The sequence below is a fragment of the Myotis daubentonii genome, chromosome 11, assembly GCF_963259705.1.
Source record: "Myotis daubentonii chromosome 11, mMyoDau2.1, whole genome shotgun sequence".
Lineage (NCBI taxonomy): Eukaryota > Metazoa > Chordata > Mammalia > Chiroptera > Vespertilionidae > Myotis > Myotis daubentonii.
In genome coordinates this window covers 53777437-53795721 of record NC_081850.1, presented here as the reverse complement: position 1 = coordinate 53795721, position 18285 = coordinate 53777437, and the positions used below count along the sequence as shown (strand labels likewise).

Genomic DNA, 18285 nt, shown 5'->3' with positions numbered 1-18285 from the left:
GGTAGTACATGCGAATGGTAAAAGCTTTGGACAATGCCAAATGTATACAGTGAAAAGTAAGTCTCCTCCTTACGCCTTTCTCTCAGCCACCCAGTTCCCCCGCCAGGAGGCAACCACCATGACCAGTTTCTTCTGTATTCTTTAGAGATTTACATGCAATACTTTGGTGAGGTTAAGATATCCGTGAGCATAGATGCATTTCTAAATATATCTCCCCTCTTGGAACACAAATGGTGGCATATTATGTGTGTTGTTCTATTTTTGCTCTTTTCCATTAATAGATATTTCTTGGTGATTGTTCCATATAATTTTTAACAGCTGCATAGTATTCCATTATATGGGGTATCAGAATAGGGGCTCAAGCCTCCTACTAGTTGCTTCCAGTCTTTTTACTTTTCGAAAAAGGCTGCAGTGAGCATCCTTGTCCATGTTTATTTGTGCACACGTGGAGTTACACCTGCAGGATAAATTCTCAGGAATGGAATGGCTGGATCAGGGTATATGCATTATGAATTTTGAAAGGCAGACCCCCGCTCTCCGAAGAGGCTCATCTCAGGAAGTGGGGAGACCTAGTTCCTTTCTGCCCACACAATGTGTTATTAATCTCTTGACTCATTGCTGATCTGATAGATGAAAAGAATACATTGGGGCTTTAATTTGCTTTTCTCTTATATGAGTGAGATCTGGCTTTTTTTTTTTTTTTTTAACATACGCTTTTTATTCGGGGATAATTGTCAATTTGCAGAAAAGTTGTAAAGATAGTACAGAGTTCCCCCAGAGCTCTCACCCAGTTTCCCCTGTTGCTAACGTCTTATGGAACCACTGTCCACTGGTCAAAACGAAGGGACTGACATTGGTACAGTGCTAATAACTAACCTGCAGGCTGTGTTTGGCTTTTGAGCAAAGTTTTCACATTTTGGTGAAAGTGAGGTCATGTGTAAGCTGCAGGTGGCATTGCAGGCGCCACAGCCTCCCGCCAGGTTGTGCGGGCCTGTGGCTTACCTCATTCCCAGCACAGCACCGGCTTGATGGAGAGGTGATTGCAGTTCCTCTTAGTTCCTTCGGGAGGGAAATGCTGTTCTTGCTAGATCACTTACAGGCCCTTCGTTGCTGATCATCAGCCTTTTCCTAGCTTTTGGTTTTCCAGTAGAAGGAATAGCATGTGCCCAGGCACAGAGGTATGAAGCTTCATCAACGTTAAAAATCTTGGTGACACAGGTAGTAGTTCTCTTCTAGTGAAATTAACACAGTACAGATATGGCTTAAACCAGTGATGGCGAACCTATGACACACGTGTCAGAGGTGACACGCGCACTCATTTTTTGGGGTTGATTTTTCTTTGTTAAATGGCATTTAAATATATAAAATAAATATCAAAAATATAAGTCTTTGCTTTACTATGGTTGCAAATATCAAAAAATTTCTATATGTGACACGGCACCAGAGTTACGTTAGGGTTTTTTAAAATGCTGGCACGCCGAGCTCAAAAGGTTCGCCATCACGGGCTTAAACTAACAAGTCCAATGCCAGTCTCTTTTCCCTCCCAGGGGCAACACTGTGGCTGCCAGGCCATTTTCTGGGAAGCACGAACTTTTCAGGCTGCAGCCAGATTTAGAGAGTACTGGGCATTTTCACTCTGTCGCTCCGATCAGCGGTACCAGCGCTTCTGTGCCAGGTCTTGCCTTAATCCCCCTGGTCTGGGCCTCTGTCTGGCTCACCGTAACCTTTTTTCAGGCTCTTCCCATGCACTCATTACCTGGGCCCGGGTACTTCTCTCTCTCATTTCTTTGAGGATATTTCCTGAGCTCGTAGGCTATTTCTGCTCAGTGCCAGGCCCTGCTGGAGGTATAGCAGGGGAGGAAGCAGACAGACATGGACAATGGCTGTCCCTTGGGAGCTTCCATTCTCCTGGAACAAAGATGCTTTCTGACCTGAGGCCTGGGTGCTCCTCCAGGTCCAATTCTGCCTCTCCCGGTGCCGGCTCTGACCGTCCTGCCCTCTCGTTTGCTCGGCCAATACTGATGTCTGTTCTGGAAGCCCTGCACCTCTCCCCTCAAGACGGGCCCTCCTCCTGCGGTGGCCGGGGATGTCGCGGTGGGCTCAGGGCAGGCCCCGGGCTGCCCCTGGGGAACCTCCGCCTGCTGATTTTCCACGCCTCGCCGTGCCACATGTCTTCAAAATTACAGTGCCCATTTCCCGCGGAAATAATTTCCACAAAGAGTGGCTCCTATTACCGCAAGAGGCGTGCAGACGTCATGATTTATTATTATTTATGGTCCCAAGGCCTTGTTTATGCAAGACGGGTTAGGTGCGTGCGATAGAAATGCCATTATGCAAATGACATTGAATGTCCTTACTGCGCCTAAATAATTTTTGTGTTGGACGATTAAACCTCATCTGTTATTGATATGGGCTGCAGTTGGGCTATTACAGAGTCCCAACAGTACTTACTCCCAGTAATGGGAAAATTGAGAGAGAGAGACCCGCACAATTGCCTCAAGTGGGCCGCGAGGGTCTGGAAGGAGTAGCACATCTCGGAGGCCCGCGCGGAGGGAGCCTGCGGACTCCTCTGGATAAATAAGGAAGGCAGCGCCGGGTGATAAATTAAGCCTCGGGTTTGAGTGGGTGCCTGGGAGGATTTGCGGCCTTCCAGCCTGTGATTTAGCTATTTGATTTAGTCCGGGGATGAGGCAGCCCCACCCTAAGTTCCAGGCCACCCCGTGCTGAGGGAGCTGCCAGCCGGGAGGGGAGGGCCTAGGGGAGAGGGGGTGGCCGCTGGCGACACTGGGCATCCAGTCTGCTGTGCCAACACCCCGGCCACCCACCGGCCCCTGTGCGCAGCCACCAGCCTGCACTCTCACCCTCGCTCCCCATCTCTCTCTCCTTTGCTCTCTCGTTTTTTTTTGACACAGCTGTGAAGTCCCATTTTGATCAGTGTTGATAGCTTATGAATTCCAAAATTGACAAAATTTACAGAAAAATGAGGATAATCCATCTTCCTTAGCGGCCTGTCAGGAGCTGGCCATACTTCATAATCTCCAATTACAGATGCTATTTTCCGACATTTACATGCAGATATTAGAACCAAATGAAAATGAGAAACAAAGAGAGAATGGAAATGCAGCTATTTATATGTATAAAAGACAAACAGGTAAATTCGAAGCATTTAGATTGGATTCGAGGTCCCTTTAGGAGGCTGGAAAGAGACAGTTTTGAGCATGCGGGTTTCAGAATGGAATGGTAAGACCCATGGTCCCACCAGGCCTGGCAGTTTGGGTTTAAAAAGGGTCAACTGTGCTGTAACAGCTGGGAGGGGGGGGGGGGGCGGTGGGCGGGTGCTTGATTTGGGTGGGGGCATGTGGGGCATCTCCCAGGGTTTAGGGGTCTCTGGGGTGCTCAACCCCGCTAAACCCTTAAGTCCATGCATATTTCACAAATGAATCCGTTTAGAACCTTCAACATTCGTTTTTTTGTTTTTTCAAATGGAGTATGTGTGTCAGGGAGGCAGAAAACGCCACTGGAGTCAGCTCTCTCTCCAACGCACATTTCAAAAAGTTGACACCTTCTGGGGACCAATGCATGAACCGCCCCTGAGGAGGGGATGTGGAAGGAACCACGGCTTGTCGGAAGGGCTCTGACCAGGTGGACACGGAGTTGCACCAGTAAACTTTTAAAATGGGATGTAAATAATATAATTAATGGGGAGAGAAGGAGTTCTGATATATGGATCATCCGCTTCCTTCTCCGGGCTAATCTGGCTGGGCGAGGAGGGTCTGGGAGGAGGCTTAGTAATGAAAATGTTCTCCCCATAAAATTGAAGGGAGAACAGCCTTGCTGCCCTCGCAGCTGCATGTGGCTCTGGCTTCTGGAAAGCTGGGGATATTAATTAGCACTGCTTTGGATTAAACTCTCCCAACCATGTCGGATGGTACGGTTTTTTTCTCTTTGTGAGCTTGACACGGGTGGCAAGGAGCAGTCTGCTTGGGTTTTTCCAGCTTACTATTAGCACTGAACTTTTATTTGGGGATCACATCTCTTCCTCTCCTGGAAATGAAAATGAGATATTTCGGGGTTTTCTGGACAGTTGGGCAGAAAGAGGCTATATTGTTGGAGCAGGAGCAGGCGGAGGCAGTGGAAGCGGTTGGGTGGGGAGATAGGAACGCCTCTGCCTTCGGTTTGAAAGCTTTTGTTTATTTGCGTGGAGTCTCTGTCCAGCAGGTTTATGTTATTTGAGGTTTGATTTGTGGGAGGGAGGTGAAGGAAATAACACCAGGAGGCTCGATTTAACCTGTGTGTGTGGGAGAGAAAAGGGAATTATTAAAACACGGGTGTTTGTTTACATGTCCAATCTTTAGCCCAATGGCTTGCTTGTTTGAGTAAATTATAGGTGTTAGCACAAAGAATGATTATTATGCTTTGTTTCCAGGTACAAAACGCAAGATTTGGGGAATTGACACATAACTGCAAAAAAAAAAAAACCCCCAAAAAACCTGCAAACGAATTTTCAGTCATTAAAAGCAAGGGCTCTTAAGCTTGACAAAAAGGAGGTTAAACAGAAACAGCGTGGTTACTGTGCTGGGTTTCTCTCTATTATTTACATGGGCTAAAATGGGAGCTTTCAAATAATAGCTAAAACCCAAGCCTAGGGTCTCCTTCCTTTCATTTCTGATCTTTGGAAAAGCCAGCTTGTCATTTTCAGTATAGAACACAGTGCCTGAACCAAGCAAACAGTCTGATGCCTGAATTTTCCTTCACGGTCTCACATGTTTTCATTTGTTTTTCTATTATTGTCCAGGAATGTTAAGATTAATTACTAATGTTGACAAAAACGTGGGCACAGCTGTCCTCTGCACTTACCATGTAGGCCGTCCTCTGAGTCTAAGCGGGGAGGGTAAAGGATAAAGTTGACCTCTGTGACGAAACCATCTGTAAACATTTCCTACAGGAAGTTGTTCCTGAGCCAGGGGTGGGCAGACAAGGAAGGGAAAGGGACTCAGAGCGGGGGGCGGGGGAGGGGGGGGGCTGGCCTTGTCACGGGTCAGAGCAGGTAGGTGTCCGAAGAGATCAGGAAGCACGAGAAGGCGCGCCCGGCCTAGCAGTTGCCATTCCTCTCCCTGTGGGGCACGTTAGAATCACAGCGAAGAGCACAGCCTTTGGAATCAGGTGATTCCTGAGTCTGACATCCCCCTCCACAGCGTTCTCAGCTGCTCGGCCCTCAGTGTCCTCTCGCCCTGGGGCGGGGTTGAGAGCTGGGGTCGAAGACCTTGGACTTGGAGTCGAACTGCTGGGGTGGGTGATTCGGACACATTGCTTTGGCCCCTTGCGCCTCATTTTCATCCTCTGTAAAAGGGGATCATAATACTTACTTCACAGGGTTGTTGTAAGGATTAAATACATTCATGTGTCTTAGCACCTAGAACAGTAGCTGGTGTGGCGTCAGCATCCGGGAGGTGCAAGGGGTTCTGACTGCTATTCTGTGTGTGAGCGTTAAAGTGAGAGCTGGCAGTCTTCTGAATTGCAAACCCAGGAGTCTGAATTAGCCATAGGACGCCTGGCCTTCTCAGCCTTCTCGTCTGTTCAGTTTCTGTTTGGCCCCAGCAAGCTTTGGTGACAAAGCAGGTACTCCCTCCCAAGACTGCCTGTTTATTGCCTGTTAGCAAGTTCTTTCTGACAGGGAGCTGAAAGGGCAGAGGAGTAGCCTTGGACCCGAGGGACGGGAGCGGCGGGGGGGGGGGGGGGGGGGGGGGCGGGGTGAGGGAGGACACGTGTGCCGCACTCAGCAGCAGCAGGATGGAGGTGGAGGAGGTGGGTGGTGATGAGGGCTGCTAGGCCTACCTCTCTGCCCCCACCCTGTTGACCTTACAGTACAGAGGGAAGTCTTTTCATCTATGGCCCAGGATAGCCTTTCTGTCCTCCCGCAGCTGGGAGTCTGTTCGAAAGGAAGTGAACTATGAGCATCCGGGTTAGGATGTGGGCTCCCCCTTTGCATGCTCCCGTTCAGGCCCCTGGTAGCCAAGAGGGTTGCATTCCTTTGGGGTAAGGGGCCGCCCCGTCCTACTCCCTTCCTAGCCCTGTAGCAGGGACAGCAGGCCACACCATGGACCTCCTGGAAGGAGCCTGTGGCATTTGGCTGCCTGAGGAGCTTTGTTTTGGAACTCCCCTCCTCTGCTCCACATCAGGACCTGCAGCTGCTCATCACACAAGCAGGCGGAGCCTGAGCAGACCCTGAACTCCCACACAGGGAGCCCTCCTCCCTCCCCCACACGACCCCCCCCCCCACGGCATCTGCTTATCCTTCAGGAGCCTTGGCGGTCCTCTCTCCTCTTCCAGACGCGGAGTTTTGTGCTCCAAGCCTTGCCATTTCTTCTCTTCGATTTGGGAAGACAAATGCAAGAGCTGGAATGCGCTGAGCCCAGGGCCGCCTTCTCTTCTCAAGGCTCAGAGTGGCCCAGAGTCCTTTGTTCCTTTCCTCTCTCCTTCGCCCAGCTCCAATCAGATAGGTCCTCCCAGGCCTGCTGGTGGGGCCTGGCTTCAAACCCGCTGGGGGTGCTGCCCATGGGAGCCTCGTCCTCTCAGAGGGAGAGCAGACACAGCGGCAAATGACCAGAATAAAGTGCAGGGGACAGATGTCCTAAACCGTGTGGGGAAAATGCCATGGGAACTCAGAGAAGGAAATGATTTATTTCAACCAAAGAAAGCATCCAGGAAGAGATGGTATTTGAACTGGGCCTTTGAGGACAGGCATTTAGACTGGGGTGAGGCTGGGAAACCTGTGAACAAAGGCTTTGCGTGAAGGGACGCGCGCGTGCGCGTGCCTGTGTGTGTGTGTGTGTGTGTGTGTGTGTGTGTGTGTGTGTGTGTGGTGTGGTTAAAGTAGAGGGCAGTGTTTGCACGTAGGGTAGGTCTGAGTTGAAGTGGGAAAAGTAGGTTGGGGTTTGGATTGGGGCCTGTATGGCTTGGGTTGACATTACCCAAAGGCAGTGGGGAACCAGGGAGGGTTTATAAGCACAGAGCAGTCTGATTTGCAAATAGCACACTGGTTAGGGGTGGGAGAAAATGAATGCTTGAAAAAATCATATGTGCCCAGCCAGTGTGGCTCAGTGGTTGAGCGTCGACCAATGAACCAGAAAGTCACGGTTAGATTCCTGGTCAGGGCACATGCCCGCTGTGTGGAGTGTGCAAGAGGCAGCCAATCAATGATTCTCTTTCATCGTCAATGTTTCTCACTCTCTCTTTCTTCCTCTCTGAAATAAATACATATTTACTGAAAAAAAGTCATATGCAAAATCACTTTCCATTTCTAACAGACTTGTTGTGAGCTCTGCGTTGACTGTGGGAACAGCATGAGTCAGCCAGGTGATGAAGTGCAAAAGCAGAAGCAAGCTTTTCATGCCCCAGCCAGGAAGTGCAGAGGAGTGGAGGACTGGAGCCCTTGCATTGGGTTCGGGTGGGGACAGCACTGACACCATGGCTCGGGAGGACATTTGCTGGAACTGGATCCCAGAGAGCACACCCAAGACTAACATGCAGGGGCCTAAAGAGGCAGATTCAGCACTTTCTCATGGCCAGAGCTGTGTGGCCATGGCGTGGCTGCCTCAGGAAGTAGTGAGTTCCCCATCACTGGTGGGTTTCAAGCTTCATATAAAGATCAGCCTCCATAACCCCTGAGCTCCTTTGGGCCCTGAGATTTGGGCTCACAAAGATTCTCTAAGTGGCCGGGAGCAGAGTAGGGGGTGGGGGGGGGGGGTTCCTATTTAGTCATTTCTGGAAAAGTTTCTCCCAGACAGAAACCACAATGTCTGATTTCTGTTTCCTCCCCCGGTCTCCCCCTGCCATTCCCCACCACCTGGGAGTGTGTTTGTGTCTGTGCTGGAGGAGTGCCTGGCAGGCCGTAAACAGAACAGGGAGAGATGAGTCAGTTAAACTTTGCAGATCTCTTCTTGGAAGTCCCCAGATTCCACTGTAAACCATTTGACTCAGGCACGGGCACAGTTCTGGAGAGCCAAATGAATAAAGGGGATGTCTTTCATGCAGATGGTGCTTTCTGATGAATAAAAGCACCCTGAGATCACTTATCCTCTCGGTGACCCTGGGAAGCACCTCTGGTGCTGTTGGCAGAGCCAGGCCATCGTACCTGTCCCCGTTCATTTCGTTCCCCAGGCATTTATGTCAAATCTGTTTAGAGCTGGGCACTGGGCCAGGAGCTGCCGTCACAAAGATGAGGGAGACACAGCCCCATCCTCATGACGTTCAAACTCTGGTTGGGGGATGAGGGCCCTAAACAATTAAGTGTACAATACACAGTGCCAAGTGCAGTGGTAGATAATATGTGCACTTAGGTGTCCTGGGAGCACAGAGGAGAGGAAATCAGGGAAGGCTTCCTGGAAGTGGGAGGCCATTCAGAATCCTTGGCCGTTTTCCTGCCCAGTTAATACTAACAGCAGCACTTCGTAGATTATGGAGTACTTTTGCAAGCATCATTCATAGTCTCCATTCAACAAACATTTTTTTCAAGTTTAATTAATCTTTATTAGGTTTAGTGGGGATGGAATGCTGAAACCATTAACTCTTTTTAAAAATTAAACTTTTTATTTTGAGGTAATTGTAGATTCACATGCAGTTGTAAGAAATACTACCGAGGAGTCCCATATACCCTTATCCGGTTTCCCCCAACGATAACATCTTTCAAAATTATAGTACAGCATCATGCTTGAACCCTGTCCTCCTGGCCCAGGGCTGGTGAGCTTCCTCAGCCACACTCCTCCCCCGATGGCTACAGGTGCTTGGGTTCAGGGGCCTGGGTAAAACGGGCAACGTCCTCCCCAACCACAGAGTGTAGCCTAAGGCCAGCGTCCGCCACATCAGGCAGAAACCCGTTCCACACGGCGGGGACCCAGCTGGTGGAGCACAGACCTGGTGTCGCCGCGGAACCAGAAGGACAATTCTGGTCCGTCTCCCTTATTTGTCAGATGGCGTCACGGAGGCCTGGAGAGGAGCGGGGTCTGCCCAGGTCTCCGGGCTCCCTGCCAATCAGAACAATGCATTGTCATCAAGACAGAACTCTCCCTGAGCATACGCTTGGCTGGTGCCGTTTTGTGTAGCCAGGCTCAAAAAGTGTGGACGCGTCTTCCTTCTTGCTTTAGACCCAGAGCTCTCTCCCTAGCTGGTCTGTGGCCAGAGAGCTTCGTGGAGAGGACGTTCCCCCCATAGGTGTCTGAGCTTTACCCTCAGGGCTGGTGGCGAAGATTCCTCCAAATGCACCTCTGGGGCAGCGGCCTGGCACTGAGCTTGGAGTTGGCACACCGAGGCTCCCCTCTCTGAGCTCTGTCTGTGTCTGCCGCACCCCAGGATCCCCAAGGATGTGATGGGCCTGCAAGGGCATCGCAGACTGGAAAGCGCTCGGCAGACGAGAGGCTTTTATGCTTCTCGCGTTTGGAACCGGGGAGGCCCTGAGGTGGAGGGATAGAGGCCTCGAAAAGAGCAAGTGCCCGCCTGTCCTCGGCCTCCCGGGTCCTCTCATTATCCCACAGGTGTGTGCTGGGCCGCTGACGGATGCTGGCAAGTGGTGCCACGCGCCGGATACATGCTGTTTGGATTTTGTTACTTTAATTATGGAGAACTTCAAAAGTAGATGGCATAGTCTAATCACCTCCTAAGCACCCTTACCCAGACTCAACAATTACCGACTCACACGAGTACTGTTTCATTGATAACTCCTACGCTCCCCACACTCCGCTGTATTTTCACAGTTTCATGAAAGTCTAATTTTTATACCACAAACTTCATTCATTTGAAGCTCACAAGCCAGTGATTTTTAGTAACTCACAGAGCTGTGCCACCAACACCACCACAGTCCAGTTTTAGCACAGTTCCATCCTTCCCAGAGACCCCTCGTGTGGGTTCACGGCTGGCCCTGCTCCCTCCCAGCTCCAGCCGACTCCTGCTCGCTTCCTGTGTCTGTGAATTTGCCAGTTCTGGACGTTCCGTTCCTATCTGACTTCTTCCACTTCACATGCGTCTGAGGTCCACCCAGGATGTAACATGTACCTTGTTCCTTTTTATTGTTGACTAGTATTCCGTTGCATGGATATACCGGTTTAAAAAATTATTTGAGAAAGAGAGAGAGAAACATCAGTTGCGTTCTGTACGTGCCCCGACTGGGGATCAAACCTACAACCTGGGTATGGGCTCTGCCTGGTGCACAGGACAATGCTCTAACCACCTGAGCCACACCAGCCAGGCTGATATACCACCTTTGTGAATCCACCTTATTGTGAGGCCAACTCCAGACATCATGTCACTTCATCTGCAAATATATCAAAATGACTCTTTAAAAGACGAGGCCTTAAGAAGTGTAACCAAACCCTACAATGCCATCAGGTACCCAATCGATGTTTATATTTCCAAATGTTTCATTTTACCATAAAATATACGTTTATGGTTGTATTTTTACAGTTTGTTTGTTGGGATCAGGGTCCATATTGTGATTGGTTGGTGCATCTCCAAGTTTTCTCTAACCGATAGGACCTTCTCTATCTCTCTTTTCTTGCCTGGGTATTCATCTGTTTAAGAGGGGATCTCTACTTTGTCGTATGGCCCGTTACAGAGGCAGAGAGCATCAACAATGGCAGGAGACTTAGAGGTCAAGTGCAAGTCCTCAGACAGATGGGGAAGCAGAGGCCAGTGAAGGGAGAGACCTGCCCACAGACCCTTGTCCACCCTGGCTGCCTCAGACATCCAGACCCCTCTGCCTCCTCAATCTCAGGTCCTCAGGCCAAGCCCTGGGGACACGCCTCTCCTACTCCAGCTTCTGTCCTCCTCTGGGTAGGTGTGTAGGCAGGCAGGTGTCTGGTCCCTCCGGATGGGTGTGGCTGGCCTGGCTCTGGCCCAGCTCCCGAGGACCACCTGAGGCCCAGCAGTGAGTGTGGAGGAACTCGGCAGGTGATGGGGAAGCCTCATGGCCCAAGGTGGCCGCCTGCGGTAGTCGGTCCTGCAGCCTCGTCCCCCTGCGCTGCCCGCCTTCGTGCTGCCCCCCTTCTCACGTGTCTGTGTTTCTTTTCTCCTCCATGCTATGGCAGTGGTGCCCCGTGCTGATGAGACAATACTTGGTGCAGCCCCAGGCAGTCCTTTTCCAGGTAATTTCCTAGGGACCCAAATGACATCCAGCATACACCTTCCTGAGGCACGTGCCCCCTCGAGTCCCTTCTGGGATTCCGTAAGCTTTAATGTTGCTTAGTTTCCAAGGTGCTACCCTTCTTTTTCTCCTTCAGACCCTCACAGTCACCCTGGCAAGCAGGCAGCAAGGGGTTAGACTTAAATCTCATTTTTTTAAATGAGGAAATTGAGGCTCAGAGAGGTCACCTAGCTTGCAGAAGGTCACACCGGTGACAAAGTATAGCTGAGGCAAGAACCCCCTGGTACCGCTCCTAGCTTACTGTCCTTTCTACCATGGGGTCAAAGGACATAAATGCTTCAGATAAAATAAGCTAAGGAAGTCTAGTCTCCCCTTGGACCTCAGTTTTTCTTGGTTTGGAAAGATGACCCTGAGTATCCTTCTAGCTCAGACATCTGGAACGTGGTGTCTGTGAGAAGGGTGTGCCTACCTGGTGGTGGTCTTGACCTTGAGGTCTCACAGGAGTCTGTGGCAGTAGGCAGAGAAGTTTTATCCCAACTGGTTGCACTGGAGTGAAGAGTATATTAATTGCGACCTCAGTTTATTTCTCTTCCTGGGTCATAGTCAAGGACAGCAACAGGGGGCCCTGATGGGAAGGGAGCAGAAGCCCAAAATGACATCCTAAGAAAGAATTCCAAAAGCTCAGAGAAGTAGGGATGTGGAACATAACTATTCCTTGTGACTGTCAATGGGGAAGCGGGGAGGGAGCTTTTTTCACAAGTGCATGGGTGCACCAACACACACATGTGTGCCCATGTGCATTCCTGGGTTTTCTGCACCCCACTGTTCAGCCCTTAACTTCCTGTAACCAGGAAAAAAGGCACCAATAATGCCTTCTCTCTTCTGTTTCTCTCTCCTCATCTGTCTTTCTTTTCTGTTATTCTTTTTACCTCTCCCAGCCTTCACTTTCACAAAGGACTTAAGGTGTCTTGCAAAATAAACAATTACAGATATCTAAGTCAGTTAAGGCTGAAAAAAGTTAAGAGATTTTGTAGAGGAAAGGGGAAGGTCATTGCACCAGGTACCAGCAATGATGTGATTGTGGCAATTGAGCGCTGAATCTGACGGAGCTTCCTGGCAGCCAAGGCAAAGAGGGATATGTAGTGGTTTCCAATGTTCCTGATTTTCAATCAGAGACAAGTTAACCGTTCATCAGGAAAAAAAAGTTTTTCCTGGTAATGAACTGTAGGAGGGATTGATATGGAATTTGAATATTCTAATGAGCATATGGGGGTGGGGAGGAGCTGTTTAAAAAAAGAAGTTTTTTGTATGGCTCTTTCCTTTCATCGCCTCTGACCAATGTTGAATGCCTGATATTCCAGTGAAGGTACTTCGCCTGGGCTTTAACTAATGCTATATGCAAGGGACAGTGTTTTCCGGTCACCTGACTTGAGGAGAAATAGAGGCAGAAGGTTGGTGTATTACTTGGAGCTGCTGTGGAAGCACTCCCTAGTTAATATTTTACTGTTGTGGCTAATGTCATGCTAATGGACCACTCATTCATTCATTCATTCATTCATTCAACAAGCACTTAGGAGGCTCTAGGGATGTTTCATCTTCCTCGAGGCATCCTGGAGAAGATAGACCAACATTATATATGGTGGGATAGTGGAGATCTGGGCAAAACACAGTCAAGTATGGAAGCATAGACAAGGGAGTTATGATTTCTTTGTGGGAGTGTGGGGCCCAGGAATGGCTTCATGGAGGAAGTGGCATTTGAGCTGGGTCTTGTGGACAATGTTGGAGTTCAGTGTCTGAGTGAGATGGGCCCTCCAGGCAGAGGTAGTACTGTGCTTCGGACGGCTGAGGAGCAGCCCGAGTAGTGAAGTTTCAGGGAGCACAGGGTCTGGGGAGGATGCAGTTGCCTTTAAAAGTCACAGGCAGCTCAGCGGGACAGACAGTGATGAGGACTTAGGGAATAATCACACACCCAAACTACATGACAGCATCCCCTGACTCCTGCAGGAGCCGAGGAAGAGCTGTGGGCCCCACCAAAGAAGCGAGACTGGGCTCTGGCCAGCCCTGCGAGGGGATAGTAGTGGGAGCCACAGACGGAAAAGGGCAGCGAGGGCTGGCTTCCAAGTCCCGCTGAGCCCTGGGCCCAGCTCTCAGGGAAGCCCACTTTCCCTCCTGGCAGCCAGTAGGATTGCTGGACCTCCCACCTCCTGTGTAACACAAGTTGAAGGCCTTGTACCTTGAAAAGATGATCCAAACTCAACAGTTGAAGTGACCGGAAAAACTTCGATAGTGAGACTGTTGACGAAAACAAAATTAAATGGCAAAAAGGCCCTTCCGTGTGAACATTAAAGAAATTAAAAGGCAGGATGTCCCTAATGGCTGCTCCCCTGTAATCTTCTTAAACCCGGGATGGCTCTGCATTTTGGGGGGAAATAGCAGCTTTCTCTTGCGGACCCAGATGTTCAGCCTGGGGTCAGGAAGGGGAAAAGTCGGCAGTGGGGTGGGGAGGGGTGCAGGGTTGCTGACTGTTGACTGAGATGCTGCCTGGCCCTCCAAAGACACCATCTAGGAAAAGACCCTCTTCAGAGGCATTTTGATCTCCCGTCTTTGCACATAGCCACGAACTGAAAGAGCTGCTTCCAAGATTCACCTTAGCAAGTGAGGAGGCTCACGCCAAGACCAAGTCCCATTCTGTGCGTGCAGGGTGAAGTCTACACAGCGACCTTTCCCCAACAGCTCCCTGCTGCATGGAATGAAGACTATGCTGGTTGTGACCGATAGCAAGAAATATATTTTCACCGCCACCCCGTACATACATATCCACTTTTGTGGGAAACAAAGATTCACAAACAGAATCTATGTGTGAGACCCTTGGATATGTTCAGGTCCAGTCCATTCTGATTTCATTGGTTAAGCTGTTGGTATTAGCAAGTTGATTCCATATCTGTTAAAGGGTCAGGGCCTATCATAGTATGAAAATAATTAGGAAGATTGTCAAGACCTTAGAGTCAGATGGACCTGGATTTGAATCCTGACTCTGACACCTAGAAGCTGTGTGACTTTAGTCAAACCACTTCCCCTCGGTAATAGAAGTCTCAGTTTCTTCATCTGTAAAATGGGTGTGACATAGAAACTACCGCATGGAGTGCTTGCAAGGATTACATGGGACGATACAGGCCAAGATCCTACACAGAGTAAGTGATGGATAAATGTGAGCTTTTTACGCTGTTGTGAAGATTATGCCCTGGCACCACTTGTTGGGTTCAACAGGGCTCCCGCCTCTTGGGGAATGGTAGTCAGGAAGGACTTCCTGGCAGAGGAGGCATTGGAGTAGGGCAGCGAGATGATCGGGAGCCAACACTGACCTCGCAGTGACTGAGAACACTGTGTGAGCATCCCAGGGCCACGTGTTTCCTCTTTCATGAAGGACAGACTTGATCCAAAGATTTTTGGCTGGACCTGGAGCTGACCACATGAGGTGCTTTTGCCTTCCACATTTAGGTCTCTAATCTGCCTGGCATTGATTTTTGTGTCTGGTGTAAAGTAAAGATCCAATTTCTTTTCCCTCCTTGTTTCTGAATGGATAACGGCTACCCCACGCTGTTTACTAAACAGAGCATCCTTTCGCTGATTTGTGCACCACCTCTCTCATATGTCAGGGTTCCCACATATGCACGGATCAGTTTCTGGACTCGCTTCTGTTTCATCGGTCTATTTAGCTGTCCCTGTGCCAGTCCCCCACGGTCTTAATCACTGCAGCTTTCTAGTGCTTCCTGATGTCGGGGAGGCGTGTCCCTATCTTGTCCCTCTCCCTGAGAAGCGCCTGGGCTGGCTTCAGGCCTCGGCTGCTCTCTGCGTGTCAGAATCAGCCTGTGCGGGAGAGGACTCACGGGCCCTGGGAGCACGGGACAAGCTGTCCTCAGCGGGACTCCACCTCAGGTGCTGTGCCCGCAGCACCTCCTGCACGCACAGCTGCCATCCTCCCTGGTTGGCATTGGAGCTGCCCAGGAGGCACTTTCGAATTTATTTGCAGAGAAAAGTGCCAGGAACGTGCCCGAGTCCGAGTCCCCGCTGCCTAGAGCTCCTCTGTTTCCCTCCCTGTGGCTCGGTCTCGTTATCCTATCAGGGTCCTTTCAGAAGACTGCTTGCTTCCCTGCCCCTGTCTGCCAAGGACATAATTCTGGACAAACAGGGCTGTGTCTTCCACTGACAATGCCAGGGTCCTGGAGGGAACTCCCCACACCAGAGCTTGGCATGCACAGCTACATTCTTTGGCTTAGGTGTTTGCAAATATTTGTTTTACCTGAAAATAGGCTGGGGGTTGGGTGGAAGAGACCTGTCACTCATGCTTGTAATTCAGTCCGTTCTTGAATGGGAAGACCCGCTGGCATCTTTGTCGCCTCCTCTGGAGACCATTCTGACGGCGGCTTGGATGCCAAGGAAGTGACTCATGGCCAGCTTTCCTTTCATGACATGGCTTAACGGCAGGAGCGTGACTCATGGGCCAGATGCACATGGTTGGCCCGGACTTGGAAAATCAGATGCACGCGCCTCGCAGTTTTCAGCATACAGGTGTTTACAAGGCTTCCAGAATTCCCAGACACTCGCCACCTGTCAGCTGGTTTGACTATTGAATTGGGGGTGAGAGGTTATGGTGAGCCATCCCCTGCCCTGGGACTCTGCCCTCCTCCCCTTGGGCCTCAGTTTACTCGTGTGGAAGGAGGTTTGGATGGGATGATGCCCCAAATTTGTTAACCTTTTTTCTGCGGCTCTGCTAGTATGTCTGAGAGCACAGAATCAGAAACGGCTCCTTCCAGCCTCTTGGCAACAAGGCTCTTATTTCTGCCTTGTTTATGGTGCTGATGTCTCCCTCCCCACATTGGCGATGGTTGTCTCTGGCGGCTGGGGCTGGGCGAGGGAAGCCCGCAGGCCACAGAGGAGCGGGGTTCGAATTCTTAGGAAGCGGCACCGAGTCCTGCCCGCCTCTTCACCTGGGTAGGATCGCTGATTCTGGATACGGTCTTGTTCTGTTGAGCCGAATTTGCCCTCTCAACCCCCGGGCGTCCGTGAGTCCCCTGGAGGCCTTGGTGCTGGCATGGCAGCCCAGCCAGGTGGCTGAGCCCAGCATGTGGCGGTGGCATTTGGCTGGGGTACTTGGAGTCTCGATGCTGAGTTGTCTCTGTTTTGTTATCTCTTTTAGACCCCTGAGTATTCAGCCATGGCCTCCCTGGCTGGAGGGCTGGACGACATGAAGGCCAACCTGACCAGCCCCACCCCTGCCGATATTGGGAGCAGCGTGCCTGGGCCACAGACCTACCCCATCGTGACAGGTGAGGGCATCTGGGGTGTGTGTGTGTGGGGGGGGATGGGTGGGGGTTGGGGGAGTAAATGGCGGGAAGAAAGAGAGAGAGAAAGGGAGAGACTGAGAGTGCCTGTGTGGTGGGAAGAATGGCTTCCTGGTGCTTTTGGACTTGACTGGTCATTTCTGTTTTAATGAGGTTCTGAGGTCCTGGAAAAGGTCGGGCAGGAGACTGCCGGGGCCAGGGCCCTGGCTGTGATGAGACACGGCTGTAGACTGCTCGGATGAAGCTGGAAGAGAGAAAATGCCTCATGGGCGGGGCTGGGAGGGGTGGCAGGGAAGCCTCGTGTCACGGGGCCTGGTGATTTCAGGTTCCCCTGTGTGTGGGGCCGAGTGTTCAAAGGCCTGGGATTTATCCCCCTCGTGCGACGGGCAGCCCTGGTCGGCTCCAGCCTCGAGGATGAGTGTGCCTCCTGGCAGATCGTTGCTGGCATTTCAGATTTCCAGGCAGAGGTTGAGTTTAGAGGGCAGGAGGTCTAGGCTGAAGGTGCCTGGTGTATGCAAAGCAGCTGCCTTTCTGGAAGGCCTGGGCCGGCCTCTTTAGCTGTCAGTGTAAAGATGAAGAGCTTGGGCCCTGGAGGCCCACTGCTGGGGTTGAACTTGTCATTGACTAGCTGGGTAATGTTGTGTAAATTATCTAAGAATTATGGGCTCTGTGTGTGTGTGTTTTAAATCTCTAAAATGGTGATAGTAGCTACCCCATAGTGTTGTAAGGATTAATGCATTAATACATATAAGGTGCTTAGACTTTGTCTAGCATACAGCAAGCACCAATACATGTCGCTATTATTCTTTCTCATGGTGGCTGGGCACTGCTGGGATTGCTGCTCAGAAGGGGCTGGATGGAGGGACCCAGGCAGACTGCAGCCCTGGGACGGACTCAGCTGCCAGCGCTGGGAGGTTGTCCAGCTCGCAGGCAGGAGGCAGTCTCGGATGCTGCACAGACAGACCCTGGGGGCTGACGGTGGCACTTGGGCCAGAGCCTTTGGGTCCAGCTGAGGTGGCAGGAGGTCCCTGTCGGCTGGTAGGCAGGACTCGGTGACGAGTGACAGAGACAACCAAGGATAAAGTAAAGGATTCAGTTAATGGCGTTGGGACAAGTGGGCCTGTTGGATCCATACCACACTTTCTATATCAAAACTCCAAGTTGATCAAATTTTAAATGTAAAATAATAAAACCATAGGATAAAAAAGGGAAATATTTTTGTAATCTTAGAGTGGGGAAGGCCTTTTAAAATCTGTTCCAAATATGAGACAAAGAAAAATAATATAAGTGACTGTTTAAATAAATGTCTTTTGTATGTTTGGAAAAAGACAAAGAATAAGATTGTAGGGGAAAAAAAGTAGAACACAGATGAAAAACATCAATTTCCTTAATATCTAATGAGATTTTAGATATGAATAAGAAAATTAGTGAAAAAAGATAAAGAATATAAATATGAAATTCATTGAAAAATGTGGATGTCCAACAGCATATGAAAAGATATGCACCTGACTCATAATTTCAAAACTGCAGCCCTGGCAGTGTGATGAGTGGTTAGAGCACCAGCCCAGGCACTGAATGGTCATGGGTTTGATTTCTGGTCAAGGGCACATACCTGGGTTGCAGGTTGGATCCCCAACCCCAGTCAGGGATGTTCAGGAGGCAGCCAATCAATGTGTCTCTCTTATATCCATGTTTGTCTCTCTCTCCTCCCTCCCTCCCTCCCTCCCTCCCACACTTTTGAAAAATCAATGGAAAAAATATCCTTGGGTAAGGATTAACAGAAAATAATAAAATTGCAAATTAAGACCA

General features: G+C 50.2%; 1 protein-coding gene across 2 annotated transcripts in view; it reads left to right on the top strand.

Moving 5' to 3' along the window:
• PAX5 (paired box 5) overlaps positions 1–18285 on the top strand; it is a 164488-nt gene that overhangs the window by 82730 nt on the left and 63473 nt on the right. For both annotated transcript variants that reach the window (XM_059657352.1, XM_059657353.1), the window contains exon 7: positions 16332–16461. In XM_059657352.1, the coding sequence (XP_059513335.1) occupies positions 16332–16461 (130 nt within the window). The remainder of the gene's footprint in view (positions 1–16331; positions 16462–18285) is intronic.